This window comes from Electrona antarctica (assembly GCF_951216825.1).
Source record: "Electrona antarctica genome assembly, chromosome: 4".
In the NCBI taxonomy this organism is placed as follows: Eukaryota; Metazoa; Chordata; class Actinopteri; order Myctophiformes; family Myctophidae; genus Electrona; species Electrona antarctica.
Genome location: NC_136809.1, coordinates 44,244,578 through 44,257,972, shown reverse-complemented (window position 1 = coordinate 44,257,972; position 13,395 = coordinate 44,244,578). Strand labels below are relative to the sequence as shown.

General features: G+C 43.2%; 1 protein-coding gene across 2 annotated transcripts in view; it reads right to left on the bottom strand.

Moving 5' to 3' along the window:
- Positions 1-13,395, bottom strand: part of LOC306922491 (adhesion G protein-coupled receptor L3-like) — a 214,149-nt gene that overhangs the window by 171,691 nt on the left and 29,063 nt on the right. Inside the window, exons 1-2 of one of the 2 annotated variants that reach the window (XM_079500134.1) lie at positions 5,084-5,164; positions 3,796-3,969 (exon numbers count right to left, since the gene is read on the bottom strand). In XM_079500134.1, coding sequence (XP_079356260.1) covers positions 3,796-3,961 — 166 coding nt within the window. In that variant the 5' untranslated portion in view covers positions 3,962-3,969; positions 5,084-5,164. Of the gene's footprint in view, positions 1-3,795; positions 3,970-5,083; positions 5,165-13,395 lie in introns of those variants that run through there. The other variant, XM_079500133.1, reaches the window with a different exon arrangement.

Below are 13,395 nucleotides of genomic sequence, written 5' to 3'. Positions count from 1 at the left end.
GATATGCTTTAAAAGTGCATTTTTCATTTCACTACGTCTTTAAGACATTTGTCACATCTGCCCTATGCAATTTGTGATCATGAATCCTACAAGGCAAACATAAATACAAATTGTAACGCTTCAATGTTCAATGCAAAAAAACACAATTAAATCGTTAACCGCAATTATTTCTGTGACAATTAATCGTCAACTTAAATTTGTAATCGTGACAGCCCTGTAATTGATCGAAAATAAGTCATTTTCTGGGTGAACTACTCTCTAACAACAGTGCACTCCATTCACTCATACTGTACTGTGACAACCCCGGGGGAGTCATTTGGGCTCTTTTAGGGAATGGTGTTCACTCAAATTCAGTTATTTTATGCATAAACGTTTTCTTTGCAGATGAATCTGATTTCAGATCAACGCGTTTTCTTTACCACACATTTACAGTACATCAACCTGACATCTCTATTTATAGTATAGCAGTATATATACTGCCTATAGGCAAAAGAAAAGGTCAAACTCACAAAACAGCAGTTTTGGGTTCACGGCACCGTGTCGATCCACTATTTATTATGGAAATGGGGCTTAAGTAGACTACGTAGTAACTTACTTTTGCCATCCATATGGCAACCTCATATTACAAGTAAAAAAAGTGGGTGAAATTTGTTTTTGTGCATAGTTCCCATCGTGTTATTTTCCAAAGAAAACAAATAAAGGAAAGAAGAGAGAGAGAGGGGGGGGGGGGTCAGGAGTTCAAGGCAGGAAAGAACATTTAGAAGCTTGTTCCACAAACAGCACACTCGTAGGGTCTCTCCTAGCTTATCTTATTTATACAGTCTGTACGGTCGTACAACCGTACAAAAATAACAAAAACAGCCGATCTACAAGCTCAAAATGCCTCGCTCCACGCTACTTTTGATGATTTTTTGTGAAGTAGGGCATTAATTTACGAAAAAACAAAAAGACTGTGTGAGGTTTCTGCGCGACAGCTACAGCAATATGTTGACATATTATTTAGACATGGATGCAAAACTCTCTCACTGAAACTCATCTCTGACTTAATGCAAAGCCCTTGATGTCTGTGTGCCTGTGTGTACTCTGTGCACTGCGTTTGTTGTTTGCGTGCGTGTGTGTGTGTGTGTGCATGTGCCGAGTCTGTGCGTGGGTGCACATGTGGCGTATTTCTTCCTGGTATACGGTGTGATTGACAGCAGCCATTAATAGGATTAAGTCCAAGTGGGCCAGTGCTCTCTGCAGGGGTCTTCAAAGCCCACCGTCACACAAGAGCAGTGGTGGGGGAAAGTACTCCATTTCTTTACTTAAGTAAAAGTAGCAATACTGCAATATAGAAGTACTTTGTTACAAGTAGAATTGCCATCAAAATGTACTTAAAGTACCAAAAGTAAAAAGTAGTCATTATATGCAGAATGTCCCATTTAAAGTTTTCAAATGTAGAACAATCTTTTGAAAATAGCAGATCTACAAGCTCACAATGTGTCGCATCGCGACACATTGTGAGCTTGTAGATCTGCTAGGGCAGTTGCCAGTTGCAGTAGAAGTAAAAGTATTGGAAATTGGGAATACTCAAGTACAAATGCCTTAAAATTATACTTCAATACAGTACCTGAGTAAATGTACTTAGTTACTTCCCCACCACAGCAGGAGAGCAGAGGAAACTCACTGACAACCCACTGGGATGGCATCTGCACTTCTCGTCTGCTTGTATGCGCGCACGCGTGTGTGTGTGTGTGTACGTGTGTGTGTGTGTGTGTGTGTGTGTGTGTGTGTGTGTGTGTGTGTGTGTGCGAGCACGCGCACACGCACGCACAAGGGAGAGAATGGACTGCCCACATGTTCGTAGCAGCAAGCAGAAGCATATGTCAAGTAAATTGTGTAACTTTTTGCATACTGTACTCAGTGCAATGTTAATTGAAATGACATATACACTGTAAAACATTTGGTTACATTTGGTTACATTAATTTTGTACAATGTCTGATTTAACAAAAATATAAATGAAGGTGTTATTTGGATGTATTTAAAAATGCTTTCAATATATTCTGGATTAAAAAACAGCGAAGCTACAAGATCACAATATGTCGTGATGCGTCGCCAATACGGTACCATGGTACTTTTGCTCACGTAACATTTTGAATTCAGGACTTTAACAGAGCATTTCAACAAGTGGAATTTCTACTTTTAGCTGCAATTCTGAGTATATTTTTCCCACTACTGACATACATTGGCTGAATGTATGTCTATGTTCTCGTTTTTACGTGACTTCAATGTGTTTTCAACCTTGACTGTTTCCTACATTTTGATTTGAATTATCTTTTCTAAAACATTGTCAAGAAACATTCTCAAACACATTTTTCATGAATTATAAATTAATTCAAAGATTTTTTTCTCCACTAATTTATATAAAACTAGACCTGTACATGCCCGTCGCAGTCGGCCACCGGCCTACTTGGGAACGATGCAACTTGGGAACCTAATGATATTCATTGCCATAGCACCCGTTTTAACTGTCAGCCGGTGTCCCACATGGAGATCTGTGTATGTGCCTGACTGCCTGTGTGCCTGTGTGTGTGTGAAGACTGCAAACTGAAAAGTGTACTTGGCAATCAACTGGGCCCACTGGCAGAGCCTGATTGGTTGAGCCTCAATTGGCTGAGGCAGAGGCTGGAAATTGCACAGGTGAAAGGAGTTGGCCTCATTAGGCCCACTGGCAGAGCCTGGCCCAGGTGAAAGGAGTTGGCCTCATTAGGCCCACTGGCAGAGCCTGACCAGAGCCTTTTGTGGTGGTTCTGGAGAACCGTGGGTCTGACCGACTCGATACCTGGCACTGCACTCCCTGTGGGGGTGTGGAACACGTGTGTCGAATGTGAAGTCGGTGGGTCAAATCTGCTATTTTCACTAGTTTGGGTCCCGGGGCAAATGTCGAATTTCTCTTTTGGGTCTTGAGCTAAAAGGTTCGGGTACCACTGTTATGCAGTGTGATGGAATGATGGAGTTAGGGTTAGTATCTTAGTAGTCTCGCGTTGCCAGACTGTTGCCTCTAGCAATTTTCAAATGCTTCCGTCATACAGTCTGGTGCAACGGAAGCTCTACCATGAGTAAACGATAAAGCGGAGACTCCTCCCCACTTCCGTGTCATCTTTACAGTCTTAGATGATAAATAGAAATCATCTAAGCATGCTTGCTGCTTAGCAGGAATGGAAGTTTAAAAAATACAATGTAAAGATATTTTAAAAGATATTTCCGTGAACGGAAATGGCAGCTTCCTTACTCGGATTTTGGGAGGTGTAGTTCCAGACTCTACAATAACATTCGGAGATTGTGCAATAGTTGTCTGGCTACGCGAGACTAGTATCTTAGTATTGTGTGCTGTGTCTTACCTATAGTGATGGGCTTAGAGTCGGGTAGGTATCTTAGTATCGTGTGCCATGTCTTACCTATGGTGATGGGGTTAGGGGTTAGTAATAGTATCTTAGTAGCCTGGCCGAGCAACCGTGCTTTCTGGTCTATAGGGGCGGGTAGCGCATGGAGCTTGCGCTGGATAATATTGGTTCATCTGAGCGCCCATCCCCCTCCGCCCCTCCCCTCCCCAGTAGAAAACAGGAGAGAAAACTGACATCACCAAATTTGGGGCAACGCCCCTCTGTCACTGTAGTTCACTCCCACTCCTAGACCAGGAAATGTGTCTCGTTTCCCCAGGCTTTAATTTTTGAGCCGGATGCGAACGAAAATAAAAGCCTGGGAACCGAGGCTATATCTTATTATTAGTATTTGTATGGTGTGCTGTGTCTTACCTATGGTGATGGGGGCACACAAGGTACAGAGGAAGAGCAGGCGTGCAGTCCACATGACCTCCAAGGGTGACCTGGAAGTAAGCGCGGCGGTACGTCCTGCTGGGGCCAGGCGGAATGGCGGGGCGCTGCTGCTCCTCTTCTGGCGGGTTAGTGGTGGTGACAGCATATACAGGCCTGCAGGGGTGGGGGAAAGGTACTCAAAGTTATTACTTCAGAAAAAGCGTCAATACTGCAATTAAGAAATGCTACCGTTACGGAATTCAAAATGTGCTTGAGTAAAAGTACAAAAGTGTTGGCATCAAAATGTACTTAAAGTACTAAAAGTACTCATTATGCCGAATGTGCCATTGAAAGTTTTCAAATGTATATGAATCCTTTGAAAACAGCTGATCTACAAGCTCACAATGTGTTGCATCGCGACACATTGTGAGCTTGTAGATCGGCTATTTTCAAATGGCTGAAATGTATATAGGGCTGAAGTGGTTAATCCAGAGCGACTTACATTAAGCAATAACAAAAGCATGGCATACATCAACAAAAGCATGGCATACATCACTTACTACTATATTGTAGCCTACTTTACTCCACTACATTTATTTGAAAACTTTAGATACTATAGTTACTTTGTAGATTCAGAATATTATGACAAAACATACATTAAGAGCATCTGCTAAATGCCTAAATTGTAAATTGTAAATTGTAAGTAGTAAGTAAGTAAGTAAAAGTACTGGAAATTGGAAATTAAATGGTAAATTTCATTACATTCACCCATTACATTCACCCATTCACACACACATCCATACACCAATGGCGGGGGAAACCATGCAAGGAACCAACCAGTGTCTTGCTCAAGGACACTTCGACACTAACTCTGGGGGAGCCCGGGTTCGACCAGGCAACCTTGCGGACACACACACACACACACACACACACACACACACACACACACACACACACACACACACACACACACACACACACACACACACACAGGGGTCACAGACGTCTAACGCAGTGGATCTCAAACTGTTTCTTCTAGGGGTGCCTGTGACTGAGTAGTTAAAGAAATGAAAATATGCTTTCACACTGTTAAAGCATATCCGTGGTCATCATATGGGCATTCACCTAACAATAGATGCCAAAACAATGGGAAGAAATCCACTTTTGCGTATTTTAATATCAAAAGTCCCAAAAAAGGCAATTTTAGTTACTTCCCGTGAACAAAAACGTGCTGCGTGATGACATAGATAGACTTTCATGAATATAAATTAATCTTGATTTGGTTCACCTGTTTGATTTCCATAGCTGCATGTTCTTCAAACACAGCTGTTTTTAATTACGGAACTACTCTGTTTTAATCTCATTCAAGATGACATCCAGACAGTGTATTACTCATTTTAAACATAATCAGCACAATAAAAGATGTATCATTATAGGTTAGAAATAAGCCACGTAGTAGCAAACATGCTTAGCTGGCCGTCTCTCTCTCTCCCTTGTAAACAAACCCTAGCCTTGCTGGACACCTGCAGTGATTGATTGAGATTCAAACATCCTATAGCCTGAAGGGATGAGGCATTCTGATTGGTTCAGAAACAGACTGAACCGTCAACATAAAATTACTGAAAATGTCATTGCAGTACAGGGCATTGATGCAGCCTGACAGGGATTCGCAGGTTCGATTTGCGAGCCCGGTGGAACTTTGCTGTGTGTGATTTCCTGTCAATATACATTGATTTATTGAAATAAAGGATATATATATATATATAAACCTTTTCATGTCAAGGACCCCCCCCCCCAGATGGTGTATTACTCATTTTACAGATAATAGGTTCGAAATAAGCCACGTAGTAGAAAAAATGCTTAGCTGGCCGTCTCTATCTCTCCCTTGTAAACAAACCCTAGCCACCTAAGCACCTCCAAATACTGCGGTTGTGTCAGTTATATAATATTGCCTTATCATTATCATAATCTCTCTTAAAATTGTGTTTTATGCACTGAATAAAGTTATGGGTTGCAGCTTACCCATATCAACGCATTCTAAAAGACTGTAGGGATTATTTCGGATTCATCAGATAATGATACTTCAGTCCGTAACAGATAAAATACAGAAACATCGACACTAAAAGTAAAAACAAAACCCTAATCTAAGCTTGCAAAGGTACATTTCATATATTTCATTGATTTCCTTTTAATATATAATTATAAAGGCAACAAATTAGAATCGAATCCGTTGTGTCTATGTCTACTGTTGTTAGCATAATGATGCTCGCTACTGGTTATGCGGGTCATTTGGAATTTCACATCACTATCACAGTGTGAAATGTATTGATGTTCCAATCTAATTGTTCATTTCATGCTCTATCAATGATAAACAATTAATTGGATGGTGGTCTCGGAGATTAATGGAGGTGATAGATTGGTTTATGTAATTCTTTTTCTTTTCTTTTTCTTTTTTTGCGAATTGATTGAAAAGCTGACCAGCTTCGTTGACTCATTTGCTCGCACACTCACTCCTCTCAATATATTTAGTTCTTTGTTTGCGTTGTTTTAATAGCCAGAATATACACGTTTCTTCTTTCTCGCTATACATGAGAGTAAGGCGTTGACATGTTATTGTTGAGGGGCGCTTTCCCCTCCAACGTGTGGCTTTCAGAAAGTCTATGGACTTTAATGTTTGGAAAAGAAAAAACCCAACAAAGAAACAGGACCCACTCGTGACGTCATATGGCAGCTAAGTCTCTGGACTTTTAATGTAAATAAATAAAAAGGACCCGCTTCCACAGTGAGGCGCCCCTCACTTCACACGAGTGTGATTAATGTACACCGTCATGCTTCAGGCTCACCATAAGCCCCATGCTGCGTGTTATTGTTCCGATCAATGTGCAATAAACAACATTTCTCCAGACACTAGTTCAAAGGTAGCAGCAGCATTAGTTTGTCCCTTAACGTCCCATGTATATTCTCCAGAGGGAAGAAACACAGCCCAAGCATAATCAGCAAACTTATTGTGGAGTGCCTGTGTGCCTGTGTGTGTGTGTGCCTGTGTGTGTGTGCCTGTGTGCCTGTGTGCGTGCGTGCGTGCGTGCGTGCGTGCGTGCGTGTGTGCGTGTGTGCGCGTGCGTGCGTGTGTGTGTGTGTGTGCGTGCATTCTGTACGCGCGTGTGTACTTCTATTACTGTACTTATGAGGACCAAATGTCCTCACAAATAATAGTGGAATTTGAGAAATAGACATTGTGAGGACAGTTTTCCTGCAGGTCCCCCCAAGAGAAAAGGTTGCTTTATGGTTAAGAAGATGTTAAGGAAGATATTCAGGTTAGGATTAAACATTTAAAGGTTATGTTTAGAGGTTAGGGTTGGAGTTTTCCTTATTTTAGTTGTGCACTGATGTCACTCACTGCAAATAGCGCTATCTACAATTTACAATTTAGGCATTTAGCAGACACTCTAAATCCAGAGCGACTTACAGTAAGCAAGAACAACACAAGGTAATACATCAAATGCATAGAAATAGTCAACTAATAAGTAAACTAAAACCCTAGCATCACTCGAAAACAGTAGAATAGCTGTACACAACGAGTCGCAGCGTGTAGAGCTTGGCTTGTAGATCTGCAATTTTCCGGCTATATTTGGCTATTTTTATTTATTTTTTGCTATTTTCAGTGCCGTCCTAAAACTTCCCAAAAGTCCTCACAAGTACAAACCTGTGTGTGCGCGCGCGTGCGTGCGTGCGTGCGTGCGTGCGTGCGTGCGTAAGAGATATAAGAGAGCAGGAGAGAGGGAGAGAAAATAAGAGAAGGGAGAGAGAAACGTGCGACAGCTGGGGACGGAGGGAGCAGCGCAGACAGGCAGAGCCATGGGAAATTTATCTTGTGTAACAGAGCCTATTGATCAGCGCCACTGTAGCCCAGCAGAGACTAAAACAATAGCCACCATCTCAAGCCACGTCATGCTGCGAAGGCAACAAAGCTTAAATGACACAGCAGCAACCCCCGCCACCGTAGCCATTTGATGGATTGCTACAACTTTGGCTATATGTATTGTATGGCCACGGTTCTTGTATTTTTAGCAGCCATGATAACGGCAAAACCGTTCTTCTCGCGGCCACCAAAAGAAAAAGCATGTGTAGTGTAATAACCTCTGGTCGCAACATTGGATGACACACAACTATGCAGTGGAAAAATATGCAATGGTGGAAAAAGGTTCTCGCAGTTTACTCAAGTAAATGTATCAATGTGGCAATGTAGAAATACTCTGTTACAAGTAAAAGTCAGGAATTAAAAGTGGACTTGAGTAAAAGTACAAAAGTATTGGTATCAAAATGTACTTAATGTACCAAAAGTAGAAAGTTTTCGGATGTACAGTAGGCTATACAAATAATTTGAAAATAGCAGATCTACAATGCTCACAATGTGTTGCATCACAACGCATTGTGAGCTTGTAGATCGGCTATTTTCCAAATGGCCAAAATGTAATCTACAAAGTAACTAGTAACTAAAGTTTTTAAATAATTTTACTGAAGTAAAAGTACATTAAGTAGTAGGATATGGAAAAATGTTAATACTCCAGTAAAGTAAAAAATCACACCTGTGTGAAGTGAGGTGAATGCGCTCTTATCATCATGCATGAATGGGAATTTATCCTTGTGTTAGGACAAAATAGCCGATTTGCTCGTCTACATATGATGTACATTCTCCATTCATAATCAATGGCATTTAATGCTTGTGTTAGGACATAATAGCCGATTTGCTCAGTCACATATGACGAACATTCTCCATTCATTTAATGTTTGTGTTAGGACACAAATCTACACTATGGCTGAGTATAGGAAGGGCTAGCTCCCCTCAAAAATACCTCAAAACTGTACTTAAGTACAGTACTTGAGTAAATGTACTTAGTTACTTTACACCACTGAAAATCGGTTCGGAAAGTTCTGTTGTGAAACAAAGACACACACCCTCCGCTGGGGGAAGCATGGGTGGCGATTCTATCTCCACTCTCCCATTCTTCATTATGACGTTATGACAAGTCCAGATCTTATCCGTGTGTGTCATCATCATGTTATTGAGAATTTAATTTACGAGAACATTTTAATCAAATTGAAATTATTTGTTTAAAATGAAATGCTATCGAATAATTCAAAAGGCCTTTTTTTAATTTGCATTTGATCAAGATCTGAAATCTGGTATAAATAAGCCTTCTAAAGGCCACTAAAATGCAATACTAGTAAAGCTGTACATGTCATACAAATAATTGCGATTAATGAGTTCATTGGGTTTTTTTTAATTAAACATCGGAACATATACATCTGTTTGCCTTTTAAGCTTTGCGTACAAATGTTGCACAGAGCCGATATGACAAACAACTTAAATATACACAGACATTACTGACAATGACGGGTACCTTGCAGTAATCAAAATTAACAACGCACTCTGCTCAAAACAAGCCATGCACGTAACAATCTTATACAGCACTTTCAAACATTTTTAAAACCAGCCGAAATAGCCGATCTACTGTTCTACAAGCTCACAGCGCGCCACAGTGCGAACCATCGTGAGCTCAGTAAGATCAGCTATTTCCGCAATCTTTTCAAAAAGTATACAATTGCGAATATCTCAAATAACTGCGATTGCGATGATGTACTAATTGTTACGGCCCGGTCTCACAGCTATCAGGGTAAGGTGATTGTCTTCAGGGATGTTCATTGTGACTGTGCGGCTATAGTGGACATTTGCGCTCGGTTGAGTTTTGAACATCAGTGTGACAGAAAAACTACACTTGGGATTTTTCCGAGTCTGATACTCCGTCCTACCGGCGTCAAGGAAGGAGTCTGATACTCCGTCCTACCGGTGTCAAGGAAGGAGTCTGATACTCCGTCCTACCGGTGTCAAGGAAGGAGTCTGATACTCCGTCCTACCGGTGTCAAGGAAGGAGTCTGATACTCCGTCCTACCGGAGTCAAGGAAGGAGTCTGATACTCCGTCCTACTGGTGTCAAGGAAGGAGTCTGATACTCCGTCCTACCGGTGTCAAGGAAGGAGTCTGATACTCCGTCCTACCGGTGTCAAGGAAGGAGTCTGATACTCCGTCCTACCGGCATCAAGGAAGGAGTCTGATACTCTGTCCTACCGGTGTCAAGGAAGGAGTCTGATACTCCGTCCTACCGGCGTCAAGGAAGGAGTCTGATACTCCGTCCTACCGGTGTCAAGGAAGGAGTCTGATACTCCGTCCTACCGGTGTCAAGGAAGGAGTCTGATACTCCGTCCTACCGGTGTCAAGGAAGGAGTCTGATACTCCGTCCTACCGGAGTCAAGGAAGGAGTCTGATACTCCGTCCTACTGGTGTCAAGGAAGGAGTCTGATACTCCGTCCTACCGGTGTCAAGGAAGGAGTCTGATACTCCGTCCTACCGGTGTCAAGGAAGGAGTCTGATACTCCGTCCTACCGGCGTCAAGGAAGGAGTCTGATACTCTGTCCTACCGGTGTCAAGGAAGGAGTCTGATACTCCGTCCTACCGGCGTCAAGGAAGGAGTCTGATACTCCGTCCTACCGGTGTCAAGGAAGGAGTCTGATACTCCGTCCTACCGGCGTCAAGGAAGGAGTCTGATACTCCGTCCTACCGGCGTCAAGGAAGGAGTCTGATACTCCGTCCTACCGGTGTCAAGGAAGGAGTCTGATACTCCGTCCTACCGGTGTCAAGGAAGGAGTCTGATACTCCGTCCTACCGGTGTCAAGGAAGGAGTCTGATACTCCGTCCTACCGGTGTCAAGGAAGGAGTCTGATACTCCGTCCTACCGGCGTCAAGGAAGGAGTCTGATACTCCGTCCTACCGGTGTCAAGGAAGGAGTCTGATACTCCGTCCTACCGGCGTCAAGGAAGGAGTCTGATACTCCGTCCTACCGGCGTCAAGGCAGCCCAGGCGTTCATTTCCCACCAAACACCATTCAAAGGTAAAGAAAAATGATCTACATAACTAAAGAAGGCCATAATATCCTTCATGTCCTGCTGACGTTTATTTCGTTCAGACCGGCAACACCAGTCAACAGCTCCTCATAAAACGTCCTTAACGGCACCAAAGTGTTTAAATCACAATGGACTCACTCTCGCTCCATCAACCCTCCTTAAACAACTGAACCAGCCGCCCCAGTTTGATTGATTGGTCCCTAACGCAATTGAACATGAGCAATCTGACCAGCTGTCCACAGCTAGACACAGTGTGTGTGTAGTGTGTGTAGTGTGTGTGTGTGTGTGTGTGTGTGTGTGGGGGGGGGTCGCACAGGGCTGACACATGGCCGGACACCAGCAGTCACGGCGCTCGGCTGCTCCATAATTCAAAAGCCGCTCCATCATTCCATATGTTCCAAGACTGTGTTGTTCATCAATTAATTAACCCTATCTGCTTAGCCATGCTAGCGGTGTGTGCGCAGAACAACGGTTTGTGTGCCTCGCCCCGCAGCAATCCAGGAATAATCCAAAGTCAAATCACTCAAGTTACCTTCATAATTCAGCATGGCTCCGTCAACGCTCCATATGCTCTCGTTAATGATGTAATTAGGTTCCATCTACAATGTCCACACAACGCATCCTCAATGGTGACTCGCCCCCGAAGCCATGCGCTATTTATCTATCCTGTTTTTGTTTCATACATTTAATGCGTCGATTGGCCTATGTGTTGTGAATTAAGTTAAGCGAGTGGTAATGGCGCTAATTTCGCAGAACATATGTGTTGCGTTTACTGTACACAGTTTATCATCAGCATATGCATGGTTTAGGTTGAGAACCGTATCGTGCTGTACAAATCAACGGGATGCGCTCGTAATTCTGACAGGGCATTAGACCGACAATGTGGTGGTTATAGGGTTAGGGACAGGGTTAGTGCGGGGCGAGTCGGACCAACGCACCGTTGGTCCAAATACAGCTGACCCCAAATCAACTCCATGGTTAAAGTGATACGCAAATTAGACTATTCTTTCCTTTCTTCTCTTTTTAACGAAGCTAATATTTCTATTATGAGCCACACATAATGTATCACTGCATGCAGAGACACAGAAGAAGCATCAAGTAATGAGCAGCAAAGCATTTAATAATTGATCGGACCCAAAGACACAGCTCCGTCTGACGCACCTGATTGTAATGGATCTGTTTTTCTGTGTTCCAGATCCATTGGAAAAGCAGGACTCTATTACTTTTCTCCCGCTCGCTCGGTCTCCAACTTATTTTCCAATTCGCTTTTTTTGGGGTGGATTTGTTTTTCGGCAATTACCATTCAGCAACCGAAGCAGTGAATGCATTAAATAATCTATGTGCTCCCTTTCCAAACACAGTTGAAATCCTCTGTGTTCATTCATTTCTAGCTCTGCAACAGGGTTATTATAGGTAACTAGAACTCACAAAATAACTTTGTTTGTTTAGTCGTGGCAAGTATCCAATAATCTTCTGTAAAAAACAATAAAGATAGACAGTAGCAAAAATAGTCACGACGAGTTTGTAGATCTGCTATTTTAGCAGGGGGGGTTTTTTCTGAGGTTTTTGAATCTCGCCCCTGACTGCCACAACATTAAACTAAACTAAAAACGTGCCTTTTCACGCAAAAAAAAAAGGTGTACAAATTGGTTACATTTGCACACTCGCAGAGCTAAATGAACCGACACCCATGATTCCGCAGTGCATTTAAGCACTGTGACAATCTGGTCCCGACAGCCTCCGCATCCAGATGTGTCTCATTGTGTTCTATATTTTGCTCTGCCCTGAATCTCCATTTCCTACAGGGTCCATATTAGAAGAAGAGCTGTTGCCTGGGCTTCCACATATGGAGAGACGCTGCGCTGCATGCATGCATCCATGGACTAATTGATGCTGGGCTGACTCCATGCACCAAGCCTGGGTCTGTGTGTGTGTGTGTGTGTGTGTGTGTGTGTGTGTGTGTGTGTGTGTGTGTGTGTGTGTGTGTGTGTGCGTGCGTGCGTGCGTGCGTGCGTGCACCTATGTGTGTATGACCGTGTGTGTATGTATGTGCATTCAGTCCCCTAACTAGACTCCTGCCTGTCACAGTAGTTTTCCTCATTCTAGGATTCTCTCGTGCACTAATGAGGCCTGACCGTACCGGGCTACTCTGTCAGGGTACATGACGCGCACGCGCGCACACACACACACACACACACACACACACACACACACACACACACACACACACACACACACATGCACACACATGCACACACACACACACACACACACACACACACACACACACACACACACACACACACACACACACACACGCACACACACGCACGCACACATGCACATCACTGAGCTTATCACCAGGACACCAGATGCCCCAGTCCCTCAGCCTCCAGGCAGTGAGTCTGAAATGTGTCCATGCTGTGTTTTTTTGGGCTACAGTGTGTGGACTTGTGTCTGTGTGTGTGTGTGTGCGTGCGTGCGTGCGTGCGTGCGTGCGTGCGTGCGTGCGTGCGTGCGTGCTCTTACTATTCCTATACTTGTTGTGAGGGCCCCCCGAGTATTGTAGAATCTGAGAAATATGCATTGTGAGGACTAGGGCTGTCACGATTATCAATTTGTTGACAATTAATTGTCACAT